A 25,450-nucleotide genomic window follows, 5' to 3' on the forward strand; every position below is an offset into this window, starting at 1 on the left:
TCTCTCCTGTCTACAAAACCAAAAACGCTGTGAAGACTACCAACATATGCACTGCGTCTATGTCTTTAACTAACATGTAATCTTGCGTCTGTTTATTTTATTATTATTTTATTTATTTGTTTTTGCTTCATTCTTTTCCATTTAGTTACTCTTCTATTTTTTTAATGTTAGTTATTTCTATGTATTTTTTGCATTGTTTATTTTTCTGTAACTCATTTCTTCTTTTTTGTAACTGTACAATGTATTGCTGTTTGATATAAATAAAAAAAATGTTAAAAGAAAAAAAGTGTATTTTATTGTGGATGGAAACATACAGTCTACGATGGAAACACTGCTGCACTTTGCTTCCGGGTTGGGACTTTCTGTCCATCAGCATCATCACACTGAATCCTCCTGTCGCGCAGCAGCAGCAGCAGCAGCATCCACGCGCAAACAGCATGCTGTTGGTGGGTCACGTCGAGGGTAAAGCACCCTAAAAGAAGAAAAATGAAACAGTAAAGAGATGGATGAAGACTTCGTCCCTGAGCCGGAGCGTCTGCTGGCAGTTGTGAGGAAACTCAAAGAGGTGTTTGACGTGTGTGACGAGGACTCGGACGGGTTCATCTGCCCTGAACACTTTGTGCAGCTTGGATCTCAGTTTGGACAAGCAGAACAGGTGAGAACACGTGCCGTGCGCCTTCACTAATCGTGTATTTTTGCTTTGTGTGACTTTTTCCTGCAACTATATGCTACCCTCGGCTATTAGAGTGAAGTTATAGGTGCTCTAGGTGACGCCAGCATCTGCCACACACCCTCATTATTTTCTGAAACTTTACAGGCTACTACATCTTGCCTCCTGCAACGATATAATTACAGGCTTTCACAACTTTTATTTATGACACATGAGAGACTAATTGGGAAGAGCTGAGCCGGACTCATGCAGAAGAGGATTCTCATCAAAGTTTTTCAGGTTGAAGCCAAAGCAGAAAGACCTTTAACTATTGCCACTATTTCTAATAGCAATGCAGTGAGACTGAGAAATGAGTTTGAAAGTCTAGCAAAACAGCCTGGTGCTCATTTACCTCTCTGACTTGAGAGTTGCTTGTGACCTAGAGCCTGACCGATGCTGAATTTTGTGGGCTGATGCTGATGCTGACTTGGGGGTAGGCTAAAATATTCTGATGTGTGTGTGTGTGTGTGTGTGTGTTTATACACACACACACACACACACAACGACACACAACTCTTAACAAATGTACCTTTAGTTGTACCAGGCATTAAAATGAACAAAAAATTGAAGAAAAAGGTTGGTCTTATATTTTTTTTTTCCATGACAGTATATTTACACACATATTTTTATAAACATGCACACTAGAGCCCAATACCAATACCAATACCTGATACCAATTTGAGAGGAAATAAATTCACTGTTTACCGATACAGCAGCCGATATTGTTAATTTTTTAACTGGAATGAAAATAGACTTTTTGTATGTGAATTGTGCACCAATTTTGCATTGATATACCTCTGCAAAGGTAGACTGAAGGCTGCCTTCTTAACTGATTTCTGCTTTAAACTGCATGGGATTCGCATAAAGTGGACATGTCTGTAAATAGGAGTCGTGTGGATACCCATAGGGCCATTTTCATTCAGATATCTTAAGGTCAGAGGTCATGGGACCGCTTTAAAAATGGCCATGTCAGTTTTTCCCTCGCTATAATTTAGCCTAACTTGTATTACTGCATAGCATTAAGACATAGTGGGTTAAACAAATATTTATTTAAAGAATCTTTAATATTAATATACATTATTGTACATTCTACATACAATGTTTAAATTTGTCAACCAATTCTAGACATGAAAACTGAGAATATAAATAAATAGTTAATAAAGTTAATAAAAATAAAATAAGTAGCTGTACGACAGTGTTTCAAAATGAGTCCAACCATCATTTTCTGCATTTTTTCTGTAAAAAAATGATAGATTTTGAAATGCCAATAATGGCTGATATATATTGACATGGCTGTAATACATATATCTAAATACATAAAATTACTCCTATTTATGTTATGTTATGTTATGTTATGTTATTATACTCCTATTTATGTTATGACGTATGTTTTCTGTCCCAAAATTAAGATGTTTGCTGTTTATACTAATGTGTTTCTTCATAACATGGTGGCTTATGTTGGTAATTGTTATTTTTGTGGTGTGTTTATAGTTTTTACCATTAGTGAGGTGGCTGTTCTGACTGTTCTGACTGTTCTTGACGCTCTTGTCTTCTGTGTTGACTGACCTGATAGGTTTGATTGCTGAGAGCAGTTTAATGTCTCATTTTGTGCCGTTTGCCCCGAGATTGTTAGTTGGAGTGAGCTCTGCTGGACAAAATATGTGATGACACCAGCAAATTGTCTTTTACTCAGAATAATGAAAGTAGAGCTATTGGCAGATCATAATCAGAAAAATGTAAAACTCTAAGATACTTATATCAAAATCCAGTATGTGCTGGCTAAAAATAACGTATCATATAACATGTTGCATATCATGTGTGGGTGTACCATACTTCTCACCAAGTTTTGCTGAGGCAGCTGCACCTTGTTGCAACTCAGAACAGGGTCGGCAGTACAGAAAATGGTTAGTGTACAACGTAAGGGTGTATTTTTGGAGTAAAAGAGAAATCCAAAGAGGATTTTTTGATTGCTACTTACATTTTACTTCTTAAGATTATTGTTGGGAAACGACAAGGTCAGCAGTTACTTTCTCAGTACCTGCTGCATGTCAAGCACAGCAAATTACCTCAGCTTTAAGTGGCTGTATTGTACTGTTCCAGTTATAAGATTCATAATAACAAAGCTAAAAAACATCTCATGTCATCTGTATCTGCCATTATTGCATAATGTAAGCTTAAAAACTCTAATAAGTTAGATTCAGTATGCTGTTTCATCTGATTGAGGATTTTTTTTTTCATGCATAGTTAATTATAAAAGACAACACAAAGTGGAAATTACTGTGTCATCTTCTGAAACTTATTTGACTAAGAGAGCTGCATTTGAGATGAATAACGGGTATTATTGGTTGTATTTGAGCTGTTTTTCATCAGTGCATGTCTCACAGTGGACATCCCTTGTGTCTCACTGCATGTCAGGGTAACTGAACACTGCGGTTGATTGGCTCCCCAGTGTTGTGTTGCTCATCAGCAGGAACATTGTGCAGGCGCTGATTAGCTCCGTGGGGAAGCTTTCCACTGACCTGGGAAATGGGTTCACACGATGATGTAGATGCAATTTATAACCCAAGGACCCACACAAACCTAAATTTGCTAAATCATCTCCTTGTTTAAAAGTTTTTCTACTTTATTTTATTACATAAAGGCAGTCTCAGCAACATGTAAATACATTATTTGAACCAATTACTTAATCTGTCTAGCATACAGTATAAAGTTACTATCCACTTTTTTTTTCTTTTTCTGTGTTTCTTCATTTTTACTCCGTCATGTGGATCTTTTATGATGTTATTATGGATCTAAGTTGTCTGACTGACTGTTGTAACCCTTAATAAAGTTATAAATTAAATGAATAAATTACCCACAGTACAAAGGTCGTACAGTTTAATGCAAAACATTATACACCTCACAATAAATTGTATAACATTTTATTTATTGTTCTAATGACAATAATGCAGAATTCACACACAAAAATACAAAAACACTACATTGTCTTTGCAGAAAAACAAAGACACACACATTACACCCACTCTGTTTGCTTTGTACTTTTTAATTGATGCACCAATTAAAGAGCCCCCTGCATGCTTTGCCCTCTCCTGTCATTGTCCTATATGGGCAGCTCCCACCAGCTGCTCCGTGACAACCTGACCTACTATTGAACACAGTAGGTGATGCTCCCCCAGTTGTACAGTCACATTCAATCTCACGTTATCCTACAGCTCTCTCCTCTGACCCCCTTTTCTTTCCCCTTCACTTCGTCCTTAAAAACAAAGTGCGAAACAATGTAGGCTGACAAACGTCTTGAACAACTTGCTTACACAAATCTGGAGAAACTGGATTTGATCCAGATAGATTACCTTGATCCAAGTCCTCTAGTGACCTCATTTACAATTCCTCAAAGTGCTCCAACCAGCAGCACTATACATGACCCAGTTTCCAGGATAATGGATACGAGGGTGTGGGCGTGTGTGTGCCGTATGTTCTAATAATAGGCAATGCTCATTTAATTTAAAAAAAAAAAAAACAAGGGCAAAGTTTTCCAATATGTAGTTACTGGGGAATTGAAAATCAATCTAAATTAGCTTTCCATTTTAATTGTGGAAATCGAAAGTAGGATTGAAAAAAATGGATTGAAATGTGGCTTTAGTGTGGTACATGACCGTTATCACACTTAACACATAGTCTTTCTTTTTTTAAAGAGGTAAATGAAACTCAGGGCACAAAACCAATGATCTGTTGTTTTTTGATTGAACAATGGTATAGCCAAAATGATTACATCGGAAATGTATTATTATTATTATTATTATTATTATTATTTATTATCGGCCTATATTGGCCTATCAATATTGATGTGTATGCTGTCCAATATGTGTTGTTATGAAAACTTTTTCTTACACAATATATAATGCAGAAACTTGTCTGACGTGATTTAGAAATGTTGGTATCTTTTAATGAATGAATTCATTTATTTTTAAATAGTCAGCAATTGACACTAAACAGTAATGATGTTTATTTAGCTATTTATTTTATGCCTATCTATTTTTTATTTTCTCTGTTATCATTTATAGAATTGGCTGACAATGTAAAACATTGTTTGTAGAATGTACAATAATGTAAAAGTTATTTAATAAAGTTTTATGTTTGTGAAAGTAGTTCTCTGGGTACCTTTAGAGCAGGGGTAGCCAACACAGTGCCCTGGTTGCCGGGCAGAAAAATCCTCTGAGTTAAAGGCAGCTTTGGGCAAACAAGGCTGGAGAAAAATCACAGAAAGCAACTGAAGCTTCATTTAGAGCTGCAAACTTTTTGATAAAGAGCATGAAAGCCTTTTCTGATGGGGAGGTCTTTAAAGAAGCAGTGATGATCATTTCAAACACTGTGGTCAAAAACAAGAAATTTGTATCAAATGAGTAGCCCTTCGTATTACTCAGTATCCTTGAAGTAGCTCTCAATTTCAGAATGGTTGGTGACTCCTGCTTTAGAGAGTGGTGAAAAATCGGTACACTGTAATAAATTATTCTGTAGTCATTTCATTTTACTTAATATATTTGACAAAATGTATTAAATATAATGCGTCCTTGATTTTGAGGCAGTTGTTTAAGTAACTTTAATATAAAAATGTTTGAGATAGAATCTACTTATTTTGATCACATTAAATATCATCTTTATGTGTATGTAATTCTAAATCAAGAGAATTTTGAATGAATCCAACACAATAGAATTAGTCCGTTTTTAATTGACAGGCACTTCATGTTAAGTTGTTATTAACTCAATTTGTAACGTAGTTAGATTTAATTAATAATATTGCGTGCAATCTGTTGCCTCATTTTATTGAGTAGCTATTATTTATCTTTTTTAACAGTGTACACAATCCACATAAAAAAGGGTTTATTTTCATTCCAGCTCAAAAAATGACTATATTGGCCGTCATATCGGTTATCGATTATTTTCCCCTGTCTTAAATCAGTATCTGCATCGGTCGCAAAAAAATCAAAAGTGTCCTTGAATTGAGGATTTGGAGAATCCTGAAATCCAGTAGTGACCAACTATTTCTCTTGTGTTGGCTGTTGTTGCAGCACCGTCTCTGCCTCTCAAAGTTGGAGCATCAAGGTCCAACCTAATTTTTTTTTTCTTAGCCTGAAAAAACCCTGAAGTTGTTGTTCCGTTTCAGTCACAGACCTTTGCTAAAATCATTGCTGTTAAATTTGAAATGGCTGTGGGAAGCTTGCAAAAGAGAATAATGCATTATTCAGCTGTGGTGCAGAGTGCTTGAAGGCAGCAACCTTCTTCAGTGATGTGGATGTGGGAGGATCATGAGTCAGGGCGTGCATGTACTTGGGCATGGTTTGGCTACTTTAATTATACAAATGTGTGATAATGCACATGAGGCTTGTTAGATTCTTTTAGGAAACCACCCCACTGCCTTAAGTCTTGGTTCAAGTCAAAAGTTATTTACATATAATTATTTTTATTGGAGGCGTCAGTGAGGCCAGAGGACGGCGATGTCTGTTGGTTTGGAGCAGGGCTGATGTCCCATTAGCGCTGTTTCTACATGGAGAGACAGCTACTGGCCAAACGTCCATGTAAATTATTGTATGTTATCATGGTTCCCAGAGGAATTATTTTCTAATGATTTCTGGAGACTTCCTTTATTTTCAATAGAGTTATATTTAACAAAAAATTAAACCAACAATTTACAAAATTAGCAATGAAGTTTGGGGCAATCAAAACAGATCAACTAGACAAATCATTACTCCGGCTATGCTAACTTAAAATAAACTGAACAGCCTAAAATTGACACACACCAAAGACAAAAGGGGGACAGACACTCACCGGCCACTTTATTAGGTATACCTGTGCAACTGCTCATTGACGCAGATGTCTAATCACCAATTTAGGTATAAATATCCAGTATCCAGTGAGCCAAAATGCCTTGTTGATGCCAGAGGTCAGAGGAGAAGGGCCAGACTGATTCAAGATTATAGAAAGGCAACAGTGACTCAAATAACCACTCTTCTGCACACCAAGGTATGCAGAAGAGGATTTCTGAACACACAACACGTCCAACCTTGAAGCAGATGGGCTACAGCAGCAGAAGACAACACAGCCACTTAATTAGATACACACATCACCTAATAAAGTGGCTTGTGAGTGTATATCATATAATTCATCTGATTTTTTTTGTTTACACTACCCACTAAACTAAATCAGTAATTACTGTATTAACATACATGTTTCAGTCATTTACCAAAACAAAAGCACCAACAAACTGCCATACTCCAACAAAATAAACAAAATCCAAACTATAAAGGTCAACAAAACTCTAAACTGGAGGAGAAATTTAAGTGTACACTTGAAAACATAAGTGTGTGGTTACTGACATTTGAAGCATCCGAGTGCAGCCGTCACATAAGGACAAAATCTCCACTTTTACCAAAAAAAAAAAAAAATCAAGTGTAATGGGGCCCAGAGGCTGATTCCTGTCCATTTTTTTGTTTGCACCACCACAAAATATAAACTTTACACATTCAAAATCTTTTAATCTAACAGGCATATTACCATGCATTTGCCAAAGTGATAACCATATTGATTTTAACAACTTCATTGACGTAACACTCCTGAGGCTGCAAGAATATCAAAACCATCATTAATAGTATGATGTTTGTCCAAACAGCATTGTGCTGTGCAGTAAACATTTCAGATTCCAGTGAAGCTGGAAACATTGGCCTGTTTTCAAGATGCAGTAATGTGTTGTAATTCACACAATTATAGTTGGTTTTATAATCCTGCAGAGTTAGGATATTTTAACACCCCATGTGACCTTTAGATGCTCTGGAGGAAAGATTCAAATGTGTGTTTTTTTTAACTTCTTGGAAAAAAATATGTTTCTGGAGGTCAGTGTGAGGAACATTACTTGTTATACAGCAGCAAAATGGACTTGTGTAGTGTAGCTCTGCATTTAAAAGATCACTCTGTTGTTTGCAATGATAACGAAAGGAGAGGACGGATGCACCATGAAAAAATGTGACAAACTATCACTGTTTTATGGTTGGTGATGTGAAACTCCTGCAGCACTGTCCCTGTCTGTAAAGAGCCTGAGTGCAGTGTTGAAAGAGAGGATGAGTCATCTACTTAAAACAGGGCTGTACTTGTCAGCCAGCTGTCGATCTCGGAAACCAACTGGTTTAATGTGGCAGTGGGAGGCACAGACATGCATTAACACACACACACTCATTCTTGTACTCCTATCTTTGTGAGGGCCCTCATTGGAATAGTGAATTTTTCATCAGTTTTAGTTTTAATTTCGTTGTGAATTTTTGTTTTCAAATTCAGTTAGTTTTAATGAGTTTTTAGAATGACTAAAATTAATTGAAATGTTTTAGTTTTAGTTTAGTTTTTATTAGTTTTAGTTTTTTTGTAATAGGGTATTTGTTGGGTGGGAGATTAAAAGAGGTCACAGTAAATTTTGCCTTTCTTCCCGTTGCCTTATCCATCTTCATTATGCATGAAAAAGGTTGACAAAGACAAGAACGAAAGATATTTTAACTATGATTTTAGTTATCTTTGTAACCACATAATACAGTTTCAGTTAATTGTCATTATCATGTAACCTTTAACGTTTAAAACAAAGTCTGAAATCTCAAAAAAAGCCTTTAAAGAAGTGAGGACCGGCTGAAATGTCCTCACTTTGCAAAAATGTCCTCACTCTGTTGGTTAAAAACGTGTTCTGGTCCTCACTATGTAGGAAGAACACACACACACACACACACACACACACACACACACACGCATATGCAAATGCATATTAATGGAGGAGACCATAGGTACTTTTTCAATAACATTCTAAAACCAATATGGGTTTCAGTACTGATAATAGATTTTTTTCACAGCACACATTTTGAGTTGGTGTAGCAAAAAAAAGCACAGGTGTAGCTAAGAACACTGACAATGGCTCAGTTCTGTTCAGCCAGCGGTACGCCTACAGGAGAACATTTGTTGATAATCAAACCTGTGCTTTTTCTCTGCACTGACAAAGTGTTTTCTTAACTGTATGTAAAATGTTGTGTTAACAAAAATGTATGAAATTAATCAGTGCATCGGTCCTCAGGCTGCACAGAATATATACAGGGTGTGCGTAAAGTCTCTTGACAACTTAAAAAAATGATTACAAAAGCAAATGATCAGCCAAATATGTGGAAATTATTACAAAATGAAGAGTAGATATTGAAGGTTTTTTGCCTCATTTAATACACCTCGAAGCATGAAGCACATAAAGACGGTACTCGATTTCTTGCCATGTTCGCTGTAGCATAACCACTTCAATGGTCCCAATGGCATCAGTGAACTTTTGCTTTAGGTCAGTGATGTCCCGTATCTTTGTTTGATACATGATATCTTTAACATAACCCCACAGAAACATTTTTTTCAATAAACCATGAGACACATTGTGTTTCCTTGAGGAGTAGCAATTTTTAATAGGGGTTCATTTACTAGTACATATTTCATCAACAGGGTACCTGAAATACACAAATGCAATGTGATTAAAAACTTTGATAACCACTACACATAACAAATCTGATTGAGATAGCCAATCAATTGCCTTTGTCATATTTTTTTCAAATTGTAAAGATACTTTATGGACTCCCTGTATATTACATGTGTAAGGTAAACAAAATCACAGTTCATTCCAGCTTCACCGAGACAAGTTACAAGAATGTTTCCTTTCATTTATTTTAAGCAGTCTGCAGTGCTTCAAAGACAAAAGCCTTGATTTGCTGGATATTGATTTTCTGACATTTCAACATTTCTGTAACTGTACAAACATGGAACACTTAAAAAAATGCAATAGGTCACAGTAGACTATAAAAACTGAAAAGCATCTCTTAGGCTTTAAAATTAAAATTTCTGAAAGGTGATGTGTTTGTCAGTTTTAAGGTTTAAAGTTTGATGGCAAAGAATTGCATTAGAATATTTGAAAACACAATGAAGAGAAGAACATTAATTAGAAAAAAATAGTCAAAATGATGACTTAGCCCCACACTTTTTATGTAACGGTTTTGCCATTTTAAAAAAACTTACAAAGTGAGTGCATTTTGCTTCATAATGACTTATATAGAGAGCATTTTGAACCATTTGACTGTAAGCTCCCAGTCATGTTTGAGCATATGCAGTTTTTGACTCAACCAGCTGACTGCTCCACAAAACTCTTAACATCCATCCATCCATTAACCTTAATCACTTATCTGAACACCCTGGTACACCCTGGACCCAGACTATCACAAGGCAGTGATATAGAGAGAGACAACCATTCACACTCTCTGTGGCACCTACAGACAATTGAAAATCACCAATTAAACCAAAGTGCATGTTTTTGGACTGTGGGAGGAAGCAGGAGGACCCCGAGAGAACCCACTCTGACACGGGGAGAGCATGCAAACTCCACACAGAAGGACTTCAAACTTCAAACTGAATTTTTTTAAGCAATACACGGAGCAAATTACCCTCAACTATATTCATGTTACTGTGCATTAACATAAATGTGTTTGTTGTGCTCTGATAGCCATCATGTCTACTCTGTTCCTTTCCACAGGTGAAGAAGTTGGCCAAATGTCTGGACCGCGACTCTCATGGGAGGATCAACTTCAAAGACTTCTGCCGTGGTGTCCTCACCATGAAAGGTTAGGACGAGCTCAGTATGGCACCTGAGAGAATATGTTTTCTGTGTGTGTGAATAAATACTTTTAAGGGCTGCACACTCTGCAAAAAAGCCAACTTGTATTTTTTGGCCTAAAACAGTGATTTAAATTGGTAAAACTTGGAATTATAAATTATTGACATTTAGGGCAATAATGTAAGTTAGCACAACAAAGCAAACCAGTTGTATGCTCAAAAACAAGTTTGTGAGTTGATGTTACTTATATCTTTAAGTTAGGGTTCAAAACAAGGGACAATAGTTCTGCTAACTCTTATTTCTTTGTTGTGAAATGCGGGAAAGCAGTGGAATTTGGTCATTAGCGAAAGCTAGCGGCTAACTGATGCTAGCGGCTAACTGATGCTAGCAGCGCTGCTTGTTACATTACTGCTTGCTGCTTGTTATACGCTAATACATATTAGCGTATCAATGCTAACTCAAAATTGTGGTCGCAACATTAGCTGACATTTCATAGCGGCGTTACAATCGTGCCACTTCAACACATTGCAGAAGTTAGCAGAAGTCAGGATTAAAAGTTATTACAATGTAAAATTATAAGTTAGTACAATTTACAGTTGAGTTGATAAAAATCTGAATTTAGAGTTGAGCAAACTCAAAAACAAAACTTAAAATATTTAGTTTAATTGTCCAACTTAAAATGTTATCGAAGTTTGTTGCCTTGAAATTTTGAGTTCCCCCAACTTTTCTTTTTTTGCAGTGCATGTGTTGGCTTAGATGACACACTGTAAAATGGAGCATTGGTCACATTTTCTTTTTCTGTTAATTAAAAGTCCTACAGTAATCCAAAGGCACTTTTTGCTACAATATTAAGGAGAAGATTGTCAGTATTGGTATCAATCTGTTTTGACTACATTCTCCTGTTTTGCGATTTATGCATAAATGGATGCATTCTGAACAAAAACCTATAAATTTTACACAGAATATTACAGTGAAACCAAAGGGTTTGATGGAGTTAAACCAACCAAGTTACATTTAAAACACAGTTCACTTATATTGTATTGGGGTGGAGGTAGAAATTTGTAAAAACTTCACTGCACATCAAGCCCAATTTGGCTACATAGCTACCACTAAAAGAAAGTGAGAAAGTATGTTTATTTGTGTTTCTAAATGGGACTCCCCTGGCTTTCCTAGCTGACAGCAGACTTGTTAATGAACATAAGTTAGTATTTTATTATTATTTTTAATATATTTTACAACAACAATCAGGAGACAATGAAGCCCTTATACTGTAATACTCCATCGCTTCACCAAGTGGAATAAAGTGTAATTTCTGCCAGCTCATCATATTTCCTCTTTCTGGGTTCTGTTCTCTTTGTATTCGGCCCAGACTGAGAGTCGCTGTAAAACCAGGTCAGCTCAACACAACAGTGGACCGAGGCCAACCAGGACACAGGAAGGGACAGAGTGGGGTTATACCACTAAGTTAGCCCCGTGTCATTCTGCCCCATTATACACAGAACTTGGGTTGTGGGCAGTGGAGTTTTAGGGGGAGATACGGTCAACGGTATATGTCACATAGAAGTGGTGCACATAATCTAAAAGATGGGAACCTGAACATTGATTTGAGATGCAGTTCAGCACAGAATGTCATGTTGTTCTAGTAATAAATCTGTAAAATCAATCGATCGATCAATCAATCAATCAATCAATCAATCAATCAATCAATCAATCAATCAATCAATCAATCAATCAATCAATCAATCAATCAATTAATTAAAATTATCAAAGTGTATAAGGGTTTAGAACATTATGATATGAATGTATGAGCTCCACTTTCACACTCAATTTTGCCCCATACATTGTTACAGCATAGCTTTTGAGTTGATAGTATGTGTTAAACAGGTTTGGTGCTAAATTTTGCCATTTTGTATTTGTCGAGAATCAGTAAAAAGAGTCAAACATCCCTCCAGAATGCCACATCAATACATCAAGACCTCGAGGAACACCGTAGAAAAACCCATGCTATGATTTGGTTTCCAAGACTTGAGATTTTGGAGATTCCTGCAAGAGTTACAGTTTTCTGCGATTGGATTGCAAGCACTTCTATTTTGTAAACTGCTGCGAAGCCCCCTTTTTGTCAGTAAACCTGGGGAAGCCATACAACCTCAGAAAGCTCTAGGTCTCTAGTTTGTGGTGATATCATTTAATGAGACTGTGATTATCCTAGAGGTCACAGCAGGTAATTTTATACAGCAAGGTCAAGTAAATAAAAAAAAGCCCTCACTACAATCACTCTCCCCCCCTTTGCTTATTAAATATCTATGTGATATCTTCTCTGTGGCCTTAAAATTGAGTCTGCTACAGCCTCAGAGAGAAAACCCGGCCAGCGGGCTGGCGGAACGCCAAGGGTTTAGAGTAAAACAAGTTTGGGTTTCTGGTTCTGCATTTTTTAAGTGATGTTGAGTTGTACTGGCATTAATAATACAGTTTTTATTTTAAAAAACACTCCAGTGTCAGTTAATGATCTATTTCCAAATGTGTGAGCTGCAAAAAATGTGACGTCGCTAAGACTTCCTTTACACAGTAAGTACAGCTATAATTAAACTTCTTATAATAACAATGTATCAAATGTGACTGTAGTGATGAACCTGCAGAGAACTGTCAGCTCGCCTCATTTTTATTGTGCTTTATAGAGTTTCAGCTCATTATTTAGCTGTCCAATCTGCAATTTTAATGTTTGGGGTCACTCCCCCCGCTCTCATATTATTGTTTTTGGTCACAGTGGGCAGCTGTTTGGGTTGAGGACTGCCAAAATAAAACATTTAATGACATCCCCTTGGACTTTGAGAAACTGGGATGGACATTTTTCACTATTTTCTGACATTTTATGGATCAAACCATTAGTAGATTAATCTAGAAAATAATTGACGGACAAATCGATAGTAGTTAGAGTCCTTTTCTCATTGCAGTTTTAAGTGAAAGTTTTCATTCGCAACTTCAGTTTTTTGTGCATTTTGCTGGAGAAATTGCTGCATCTTTTACCTCATCTCCACTCTGGAAGCCTCACCCCCCTGGTGCCACTTCACAACTGTTTTGCACTTTCTCTCAATGGATTTGTGTTCCTAAATAATAGATTGGTTTCATAAATTACACCACTTATCTGCTCTCTCCTACAAGTGTTATCACAGGGAGTGTTTGTGTTTGTGTCCTGATATTGACCCGCTGTTTTTGAAGTGGGAGCATCTCTAAACAGACACAGGAGAGTCTGTTTGTTGGTGCTTTTGAAAGGTTTGCAGAACACTGTCTTGTTGAAAATTAAAAAACAAAAACAAATGTGACATTTTATGCTTTCTTCCCTTTTAAATTTCCTATTTTAAACAGTAAGTAATACTAACTGTGTCCAGGTGAATGTCATAAACTGAAAACCTAGAATATTTCGTCACTTAATGCCACAAAGACAAGCCTGTGAGTGCATTATCCCCAACCAGAAAACAACACATAGCATGTAGGTGTTTGTCTCAACCAGTATATTGTGTATTTAGCAGTACATGCTTTAAGCAGCTTGGTTAGGAAATGATTGCAGTGCAGAATCTCAAACAGACTGAGATGATTCATGCATGCCTTTTTTTTCTTTGCAGGTTATGTTGGGATCCTTAAAAAGAAAAGTGGGGCACGGTTCATCACAGGGCCGTATGAGACTGTTAAGAGTTTCTGTCGGGTAAGTTTTTCAATAAGTTTGATTGAATTGAATTGAATTGAATTGAATTTTTCTCAACTGTCAGTCTGACACACAATTAAGAGGATAATATGGATTCATTTTGTTCCTCTCACTGTTGGTTGTACAGTATATTTAGATCAATATCAGCACTGCAGCACATAAAGCGAGCAGCAGGTTAATTGTGGTTCAACCAGAAACTACAGAAAGCACCAGGCAGCTTCTCTGTGACTCCCACTGTGCTAGTTTTACAGCCCAGTTGTGCAGATGTGAGCAGTTGTTGGAGGCGAGTAGCAGCAGACTGTATGTGGGTTATAGCACAGTTTAAAAAACATGATGCAGAAAATAAATAATGCATTGGGACCAGTCCCAATTCCTAACATAACGACGGTTTAGTCTTATTTTTTTGACTGAGGAACAGTAAACTATAGCTTGGTAATCTCTGTTCAATTAAGTTAAGGAAAAATGCTAAATAGTCTTCTATATAGGACCATTACACATTGTTTTATAGGCAGTTTGATCCATTTTACTAAACCTTAAAGCCATGTTGAGACTAAGAACGACAGCAACAACAATGCTAGAGTAAAATCTTGAGTGGGTGCAACTTGTACTTCACTATTCTGTCCACTTGGTGGCAGTGTTTAACTGCAGATGTGCAGCAGAAAACAGAGGTATAGCAGGGTAACTTAGTTGAATGTTAATAGTATTAATATCCCTGATGAGTTCTTGGATTTGGTACATTTCTATATAGATTTGTTCTTCTAAATGTATTTTTTGGTATTTTAATGGCCCTTGGTGGAAGGATAAAATAGTTACAAGTCCTAATTTTATTGTTTAATGTAAAAGAAACAAATCATAATAATTTAAATAGGTTTTCCAATTTATCAATCTAGAGCTAGTAATTTGGTGTCCTTGCCACACAGCCTCAAACTGACGGATAATTGGTTTGTTACCTCATAATCTCACAGAGAACCTTGAGGTTTTACATCTGACACATATTTCCTAAATTCCTAGGGTCATCTCTCGGGAAATTTGATACTATGCACAATGACTCCCTCTAGCATTAAGAACACTTTGCACCGCACGCTTATCGCTATAGTTGAGAAATACCTGTTGCAGATTATTCTGTGCAACAGTTTGCATCCATATTCTATCTTCAGATTGTTTTTGTTTTATCTGAACGCCACAGGTTTAGAGAAGTTAAGAGTCTTTTCACCACTATACAGTGTAACATTTCATTATACGAATGGAGAAGTGCTCTTAAAATATTCAGACTGGGTGAAATTCAATACGGTTGCTACCTACCGCGTCTTTCACGGGCAATACAAAACACTTCTCTTTTCTGGAAACGCTGTGTCATTTGTGCACTTCCCCCTTGAAACGCAGCTTATAAAAGACACTCTGGTAGCAGTCAAAGTATTTTACATTCCAGGAAGAGGTGTTTGCTTTTATCCAAGATTGCTTTTTACCTTTTATCATTTTTCTCCACACAGTGACAGGTAGGTGTTTTGCAGTTTGTGGTTTAGTTGTCTGTTTGAATAAAAATGCATTTTGTGTTATGCTTGGAAATGTCTTTGCAGTGGCTAGGAAACAAGAAATTCTGTTTAACAGAATGGAAATATACATGTAAATGTTGTCTTGCAGTGTAGAGACAGACTGAGAATAAATTATGACATTTTATATTGTGATAGTGAATTTTATCCATCACCCAGGCTTAATTTACAGTAATGATGGTAATAGAGGTGACCAGGATCATGCTGTTGCTTCTCATTACAATGAAGCTGACAATTACGATAGTTCAAGAGATCTTTTCAATTAGAAGGCTAAAATCAAAGAGAAATCTGTTATACAGAGCACACAGATGCTTTCAATATAGCTTTGCTTATAACTGTTGAGAGCAACTTGGCAGGTCTGTATATATAATTGATCTGTTCGTGCTGAGCAGCATGAATGGTCGTTTACAGGGGGTGTGTAAAGTGCTGTTACAGTTGAAATATTGTGTTCAACGTTAAGGACTTCTTTCACCTCATTTTTATGTTTTATCGAGTGTTTCCCTTGGGTGAAATGCTGCAGGAGAAAAAGCTGCCATTGCATTTAAACTCATTGGAAGCTGCAGCCAGTCGATGCTCCAGTATTAGTTTCCACAGAGTGTAATCTGCAGGTACTTTCTCTGTGCCATCTATCGGTCTTGGTCTGTGCAGAGCTTATCTCATTTTCTTGTAGGAAGGAGTTTTCCTCCTGTGGTGGATAGAGATAACGTGGAACTAATAACTGTTATTTAACCTCCTCACTGATTGGAACCACTTTATTAACTGCTCAGTCTACTGGAGGTCTTTTCTAAATGTCTCCTTATCTCATTTTCACATTAGAGAGGATTTCTCCCTCTTTTTTCTGGATGACTTTTTAAATTAGATTTATGATCCAAAGAAGTTCAGTTATTTGAGTGCCAGGGTGTCCAGCTGTGGGAAAAAAGTGTTCTGGAGTAAAGTTGTGTTGCCATAGCAAGGAGAGGGAGGAATCCCTGGGCTCCCCAGGGTAACTCTGCAGAGGTCTGTCTCTGTGTTTCTGTGTGTGTTTGCGTGTGTTTCTCTCTCTCTTTCTCTCTCTCTCTCTCTCTCTCCCTCTCTCTCTCTCTCTCTCTCTCTCTCTCTCTCTGTGTGCGTGTGCGTGTGTGTGTGTGTGTGTGTGTGTTTTATAGAGAGAGGGTACAGAGAAGGAGTGAAAGAAGAGAAGGAGGAAAGGTGAGAAGTCTCTCATTATTGCAAGAGACGTAAGAGAGGATTTATTAGCTTGCTCTCTCCTGCTGCTTGTGTTCACACTCTTGGAGACACACACACACACACACACACACACACACACACAAACACACACACACACACAAATATTACAGGAGGAAGACTCATCATGGTTAGGGCAGGTGCTGAAGTGAATTTTGGCACGTAGCAAAGACAGATTGAACTGGTGCACTAAGCACCTGGGAGGATACATTCATCATGTGTGTGTGCGTGAGTGTGTGCATGAGTGAACATGCGAGCGTGTGTGTGTGTGTGTCTGCTCAAGTGTGTGGGAATGTCTTGGCCTCAATCCTCAGCTCCAGAGTTAGATACTGTAGCAGGATCAATAGGAGGAAGAGTAGAATAAGACTGTATGATCAATTCTAGACTGCAGCAAAATACAGAAAATGAATAATATCTATATTCCTTAAGTTTAAATCAATTTAACATCCTTCATAAAAAAATATAACCGTGGATATATTATCCTCCATCTACTTTATGGTATATTACATTTTATAAAAAGCAGTATCAATTGATTTTTAGCCATGTTACGACTTAACAAACTGTAATATATCGATGACATATTACCACCGTTTACGAAACCAGCTAAGAGGGAGTCATGTCTCTGGCTACCTGACGAATCCAATATTCACTCTCTTTAGCTCTTTTTGGTCTCCAGCAACTCCTGAGGGAAATATGTGGGTATTTAGCTAATACGTACTGCACTATGTTCACTAAACTAGTTGCTGACGGCAGGTCTATTTACAGGAGGACTTCGACCGTGTCACAGCCGTGATGATATACAGTAAAGCATCAATACTGATATTGCTAAATTATACTATTTTCTTTCTTTTTTTTATGTTGATGAATGCACAACAAAGCACAACATTTTGAAAACTTGCTGCAATCCAAATCTTTTCTTTTTTGCTTTTAGTACATTTTGTAGCTGTCCTCATAAAGTTTGCGCTGTTGCATGCAGTTTGCATACAATTGAAAGATACTTTTTTGTCATAAAATTCTGCCCTGAACCTCTCTAGCTCATATATGTTGCACAGAGAATTGTGGGTTAACTTATTGAGAAATGCATGCTGACTGAATGCAGCAGGACATCCTATTTTTTGACGGATTGCATGTGACATACTATGTATTTGGATATAGTAAATCTTTTGTTGGCTTACCGAATAATATGGGTATTGGAATGCACCCAATATCTTCAACATTTTAGTCTAACATCTTCACGTATTCAGTGATAGTCAATTATAAGCCTAAAGCCAGTCCTTAACCAGCAGGGAACCCTCATAAAAGCTGATCCTGAAAATATGTGAAAACTGTATGGTGGCCCAGATTCAATGAGCCGCTGCAGAATAATAATCAATAATTTACACCTCATTTGTCCTCACACGGGGAGATGTTAATTTAATTCTCTTTGGGGTTTCGAGCAGGTCTGAGGAATCATCTAAGCTCTCTACCTTCTCATCTGCTTTCCTGTCAAAGCTTGTCTGCTCTTTCTCTGTGTGTTTTCCTCATCTCCTGCTTGTTTCGTTTGATCTCTTTGCTCTCTGTGAACACACATCCTCTCCGGGTTATCATCGAGACGAATTGTCTTTGTGTCTGTGTTACGACTGCAGACGTGAGGTTTGCAGGTCAGACACTGACAGAAAAAGTTGTTGTCATCTTTTCACCCTCATTTCTTTTTATTTACACTCTTTATACTGCTCTAGTTTCACCCTTTCCTATTTCATATCTACTCTTGTTTAGAGGACATCTCTTGCTTTTATTTATTATCCCTCATTCCCCAGCATCCAGCTGCACCCTTTGCTTATACTTTGTTCCTTTCTCATCCTTTTCTAGAAATCTCTTTTATTCATTGCATCATTTCCTCTCTCTTTCTCTGTTGCCTGTCTATGTCTCCCTTCCTTTGATTCCTCCATCTCTTCCCACTTCCATCCTTCTCTTCTCCCTCTTTTCACATTAGCACTTCAGATGAGCAGTGAGGAGGAGATTGCTCCACCAGTCTCTGCAGTCATTTCATGGTCTGATTAAAGAACTGTGATGGGAGGAGAGAAGTGAGGCAGAGAGAGAGGGGCATCGAGACAGGAGAGAGCAATGACGGCAAAAGTTGAAACAAAGAACAAAGTAAAACAAAGAGGGAATGAAAAAGGGAAGCAGAAAGAAACAGAGAGAGAGAGTACAAAGGGCATGTTTGCTGTTTACCATTGTTTGTGCAAAAGCATGATGTGAAAATCAGCCAGCCGAACCGCACTGCAGACTGTGAAGCAGAGGCAACATCTCGTCACTGTCTGCAACACGAACACTTCCTCATGATGACTGTCAGCAAGCCTTCCTCTGAGCTGTGCCTTACCCGTCTGTGGCTCTTTTTACAGTTGAACTCTTTCAGTTAGCAGAAATGTGTCCAAAGGTCAAGATGTTGTTCATGTAATGTATTCATATCGTTGTTCATGCATTAAGCATTAGATTATATTGTCTTTCTCAGTTAGGAATGTAATGATGCAAATGATGGTCCTAGTTCATTGTTGGTTCGTGCAGAATGAATCTACAGTGTGCTGTAAACAACACTGAAGAGCTGCATCCCTCAGGGACTAAATGTTGATACTCCGTCTGCCACATCAGAACTTTTTCTGTTTTCCACTTTTTTTTCCACTGTCTCTTTACTGAAGACTCTCCTCACCAGCAGAACAACTGCATCAGTCATTTGTTAAAGCGAACTGTGTTTGCGTTTGGTTGTGCACATTGTGACGATTGTGAAAGTGAAAAAATGATATTGTTCTGACACCTCAAAACCACTTAGGGAGGTGGTTAGTAAGGGTGTAGTGGTACACAAAAGTAAAACAAACAACAAATGCATAAGGATATGTTTCTTTTAGTCTCTTTTGAACAGACAGTAGTGCAAGTGTCAACGGCAAAGTCCTCTTGCTGAGGAGAGAGAAAGCATTATGTACACTAGCAACTTTGGTAAACTATACTCATTGTAAAAATAAGGAACACTTTTGTATTGCACTGTATGTAAGAACACTGAACAAACACAAAGGCAACAAGTCACAGCAGGTCATAAAACTGAAAAGCTTCTCTTATGCTATTAAATTGAAGAAGTACATAGAATAATAACACAACGTGATAGTGTTTTATCGGAACATTGGCCCACTCACCGTCCTTCTCTTAAACACAACCCTGTCTTTGTTGCTGTTGTAGATGACCGGAAACCTGCAGGCGTATTGCAGCTCCAGCAACTCATTCATTCCTAGTTTGACTGACTTGCACCCCCATACACCTTGTTGTGTAACCTTAGTACATTTTGCTAGTTGTGTACAGTGGGCGTTCACACCAGGTATTTTAGAGTCAACACTTGTGGGAGGAAGCTGGAAAACCTGGAGAAACCCACACTTGGTAATTATGTATTGGATGATTAGAAGGCATGTTGTTCTTAGTTTAAAGGGAACATGCTGGACTACATAGACTACATCTCCCAGCAGGTATTTTGATGAACATCTATGAGTAGCTGAGTGAAGTCGCTGAGGTGTTTGAGCTGCTCTCCTCACTTTGTTGCCAATTTGATCCTGATCAGGATAAGCAAATGGAAAATGGGTTTTTATCAGTATCTTTTCTTTTTAAGATGAACTAAAATTAGTCCAGGCATTAGAAGTATATGCCACTGTTTCAAATTCTTCTCAACAGGATGAGTAGCAGGACTATTGTTTTGGTTTAGATAAGATAAGACTTTATTTAGCCCGCAATGAGGAAATTTAGTTGTCACAGCAGCTCAAGAAAAAGACAGGGAGTTTACAAAGATATAAAAACAGAATAAAGAATAAAATGACTGCTATTTGGCATTTATTATTAATGTTGCACATAGTTGCATCTGTTGTTCAATTTAAATAATTCATATCTACGAAACTAAGAACTGCACTGTCATAAAATCGATTTCTCTCTGATATTTGATGCAGATGGGGACAAAGACTGCCTGACAAATTATTTAACTTCTGTGTATTTCTGTGTATGTTTTGTGTCTTTGCCACATGTGTGTGAATGCATGCAGGCATGTGATGTTTGGACAATCCCAAATCTACACGGCAAACTTTCTGGCCACATTAAAAACCACCACTGTTGACTGATAGCCTCGCTGACAGCCATGGAAGCCCTGTGATATGTGATGCCACATTGTGGACCATCTGGTATGATGTGATGTGATGGCACATTATGACAAGATGTCTTTTAGATTTACCATTTTTCTCGTGATCAGAGGACAGAGCTGGCAGTGTGAGCTTTCTCTGTGATGTCTGCTAATGACCCAGCCTTTTCTCAGCTGCTGCGGTTATGTCTTTTTGAACTGTCTTTTATTCAAGACAGCTGTCATCATATAATAATAAGAATTATTGCGCTAAAGTTAGTGTTGCATCTTTTGCCGACTTTCCTACATCAACAATTACAAATCATTAAAATATGCAAGAATACTTCTGAGGATTAGGGAAGATGTTTGCACAGAATTACAAATATATGGGTTTTGAAATTCACATTTAAACATCACAGAGATGACAAAGAACCTAATATGTGATGATTCAATCTCTCCTCTTCGGTAGCAATTCATAATACAAGCTGATTTTAATATTTTAATGGTTGCATTCAGGTACAAAACACATCATGTCAGCTGTAATGCCACCCAGATAGTAAATTAAGTGTGTTCCACTTGGTTGGTTTACTTTACCGTCTGGTTTGGTTCCCTGTGCACATATTTGCGATTAGTGTAAATACACAGTGAACATTTAACTCCTTTATGCATTCATTGGATCATGTTCAGGATATGGGGCTATTAGATGCAGAGTTTCAGCTATATTCATTCAGTAGCAGCGGCCCGCCAGTGCTAAATTATGCCAGCTGCTACTTCAGAATAGGGGATTATTTTATTTTTTCAAACTCTGTAGCAATGACCACAGCAGGAGCTCCACCTAGCTAATTAGCTAGCTAGCTAATATTCCTGGAAGAGAATGAAGCACACTGCGGTCAGTCAGCCTCCATTAGTTCTTACGGTCCATGTATTTACTCAGTGTTACATTAAGAACACATTGGACGCACCTACAAAATAAAAGCAAACACATGTAGCTTTCAAAATAAGAGCACTGGAGTCCACCACATAATTTACAAGAAAACTGTCAAAATAAGATGCCTTAAATAAAACATAGAAGAACCCTTATTCTCCGTTTTACAATAATTAATTAAAATATGCAATCATTAAGATCAGTGTATATGATGGAATAGTGGCATTAGAATGTGCTAGAGATCCCCAAATTTAGGCTTTTAGGGCAAACATTATCTCCAGGGGAGCATGCAACCGGACCCCCCTACTTTGTTCGGGTCCCCCCATCATTGTCTCAGAAAATCCTGTGGGAAACACTGGTTTTAAAGTTTGTTTTGCAGTCCAGTTTCATTTCTAAATTGCTGATTGATATTTACATGCACACACCATCCTGGGGACAAATAACCCTTTATCCCTGCTGCTGAAAAAAAAAACCTAGAGGAAACACTGAGATAGTTGCACTTGCATTGTTAATAGCCATACAGATTCTTCACTTTTGTAGTATTATTCACATAAAATGGAATCTGTAAGAATATATAAGAGAATAAATCTGTGTGGGGAGCTGAGAGTTAATCTTTAAAACAAACTATTCAACCACATGTTCTTAGTGTGATCTGTAAATCCTTGTTAATCATACAAATCCTGAACAAGACACATGCATTAAAACTGTCAGAGTACAGTCGTGGTTTGTTCAGTTCAGCTTTATTGTCCCACTTGGGGATAGGTTTGCAGCCACAATAAGCCAAGCAGTCCACAGTCACTTTAGATATAAAACCATAACAATACAATTCAGACTGTACAAGATCTAATTTACAAGAACTTCCCCACTGGTCCTATTATAAAGAGCAGAAGCAATGGGTCATAAAGTGCAGAAACAACAGATAATCACTTATTTTCAGTGAATCTCCAGTATAATGTTCATTTGGTGGTGACTTAGTTTATTATTAAATGGAGGGAGGTTTTTGTTCTATGGGCCAGTATGATCTGTCAGGAATGCTAGTCGCATGGTCGAATAGCTGAAGAAACCTCCCTCCCCCCACACCTTTCAGACTTCAGAATAGGGGACAATTGTGTCCGACCATTTCTGAATGCTTCATGCAGAGATAGAAAGTAAGCTTTGAACTTCTCTCTCTGTAGGTATTGTTTTCATTTGTTACACAAGTTATAAAAAAAATAGCCACTATTTGTGGCACAATTGTAACTAGTGTAACTAGTAGTGACACAGAACAAAACATACAGAGTGGTATATAAAATATCACAGGTATCTGGCTCTAGCTATACATGTAGTGTGTGCATATTATAGTGAAATGGCTACAGTACTGTAGCATTTCTGCCAAAGCCTGGAGGAGGACTGTAGCATGTGGGATAACTAGCTGTAGCACATGCAGCCTGAAGCAAAAATCAATTGGCATTCATTGTCTTTGTTTGTTATAATGATAGTATATTGACTATTGAGGTTATGGGAAGCAAGCGTGCATGGCAATACTGACGATGTGAGCTTTGTTTGTACGCAAGTGAGGAGAAAATGATGGGGTAGCGATGACAGTGGAAAGAATGGCACAAGGAAAACATTAATGGATTGATGGATGTGAAGGAAAAAGCGTCTGGAAAGAGATAAGAGCAGCAGAAGGAATGCAGACAAAGAGGGAGAGTCTGAAGAGCCACGAAGGGAAAACAGAACAGAGAAAACAAAGAAAAGATAAGAGGTGGGCAAAGAGAAACAGAGACAGATAAACTAAGCAGCACCTTTTATCTAATGTATTCAAGGGTTAGCCATTTGGCCTGTAGTTAGTGTTGTGAGTGACGGAGCCCATTAGTGCAGGTGACACTCATCAGGCCTCACTTCCAAATCAGTTCAGATGGAAACAGGAACCAATGTTGTGGTCAGGACGACGTGGTGGAGCACATGGGGTCTGCACTCTGTCTGCCTCTTCTCAGATACACTAACATGATGATGCCAGATCCAGAAAAAGCTTTAAATAATATTAACTCAAGATGTACAATGCAGTTAAATATTGCATTTAAATTATCATTATCATCCAGATTTTGGGACAGGTTAGAGCGCAGTGGTGGGATGTAACTGGAATGTAATACATTTACTCAAGTACTATACTTCATATAGTTCAATTTTGAGGTACTTGCACATTTCTTGAGTATTTCCATTTTATGTAACTTTATACTTCTACTTCACTACATTTTGAGGCAAATATTGTACTTTTTACTCCACTACATTTAGCTGCAAGCTTAAGTTACTTTTTTGGTCAAGATTTAACATGAAAAACATGATGAATTTAAATTGATTATACATTTGTTTTTAAATGATACCTCATTACAGTATATACGGTAGTTAAAATGAGCCCTGTCTTTACCAAATTTAAATCCTGCTTACATAAATGCATCGATACAAAAAATGCAATAATATATTTAGAATATATAAAACAATCTGTGTGGGTCCATTCTGCATCACAAGTACTTTTTGTTTTGATACTTTAAGTACTTCTGATGCTGATACTTTTGTACTTTCACATAAGTAAGTTTTGAATGCAGGACTTTTACTTCTGGTGGAGTAATTTCACAGTGTGATATTAGTGCTATATTAGTAAGGGATCTGAATACTTGATTTCTACAGTATTATCACGGTTATTTGAATTGCAAAGATGCTTATATTGTATTCTATCTAACACTAAAAAGGAAGTTTTAAACTTTACTTGGAGACAGTTTTTGGTCCAGACTACTGATGACTCATTTTGAGCCTCTCTGCTGCTAGTTATGACTGGTTATTGGTACTGAATACCTTTTAAGGTGTCGGCCAAACTAAGCCAGTACCAAGTAGTATTGAAACTTCTCAGTTAAACCTACATTTAATCCCTTTTTATACCCAAATCTATAAAAAAGAATCCTATTTGTTGGTTTTGCTTCAGCCAATCACCGTGAGCGTCCTCCAAGTTAATGTGACATGTGATTGGCAGAATACCGCAGCAGCTACAAGCCACACAGTCTTTGGTGTGGTGAAGTCAATTGGGGTGTATTTGACAGAAATGACAGTTCAGCATGTAATGTATTCCTGTAAAAATCATTTGGATGGGAGTGCTGGTCGCATTTTACACAGCTGAATGCTTCTGGTCACATGACGGGTATCGAATGAAGTAGGAAGTTGGAAAGTACTCTATCATTATCCCTTTAAGGGTATTGGCATCGTACGTTTCTAAACAATACCCAGCCAAAATAATAATACAGTCCCTTCTTCAAGTTTTAATCCAAATTTTACTTTTAAAAATGCCTTTTAGTTGTGCATTAGTCAAGGCAATCTGATGTAGGTTATGTCTGTGTCTCTCTAGGCTCAACTCATTACAGAAACAGAGACAATCTGCATTTCCAGATTTTGGAGAAAGAACCCATATGATCACATTAGAAAAGACGGTATCTGTAATGCAGCTGTGTGGAAAATGTGCTCGATTTTTCACCCATTGATCGCAGTGCCGCAGAAGTCTCCAAAATACCCTTGAGAAAAGCAGCCAGT

At 37.4% G+C, this 25,450-nt stretch overlaps 1 protein-coding gene across 1 annotated transcript; it reads left to right on the plus strand.

Annotated features, from left to right (window-relative positions):
* The first annotated feature begins 497 nt into the window (after positions 1–497).
* LOC131971417 (rab11 family-interacting protein 4A-like) lies at positions 498–25,436 on the plus strand. Its single transcript, XM_059332892.1, has 4 exons — positions 498–655; positions 10,290–10,377; positions 13,991–14,070; positions 25,269–25,436. The coding sequence occupies exons 1-4, from the start codon at positions 503–505 to the stop codon at positions 25,434–25,436; spliced, it is 489 nt and encodes a 162-aa protein (XP_059188875.1). The 5' UTR covers positions 498–502.
* Positions 25,437–25,450: the final 14 nt, after the last annotated feature.

The sequence above is a fragment of the Centropristis striata genome, chromosome 1 (assembly GCF_030273125.1).
Source record: "Centropristis striata isolate RG_2023a ecotype Rhode Island chromosome 1, C.striata_1.0, whole genome shotgun sequence".
Classification (NCBI taxonomy): Eukaryota; Metazoa; Chordata; class Actinopteri; order Perciformes; family Serranidae; genus Centropristis; species Centropristis striata.

Coding starts and splice junctions, on each gene's coding strand:
- LOC131971417 (XM_059332892.1), top strand. CDS start 503: ATGGATGAAGACTTCGTCCCTGAGCCGGAGCGTCTGCTGGCAGTTGTG. Junction 656..10,289: donor AGTTTGGACAAGCAGAACAG/GTGAGAACACGT, acceptor TCCTTTCCACAG/GTGAAGAAGTTGGCCAAATG. Junction 14,071..25,268: donor CTGTTAAGAGTTTCTGTCGG/GTAAGTTTTTCA, acceptor GTGTCTCTCTAG/GCTCAACTCATTACAGAAAC.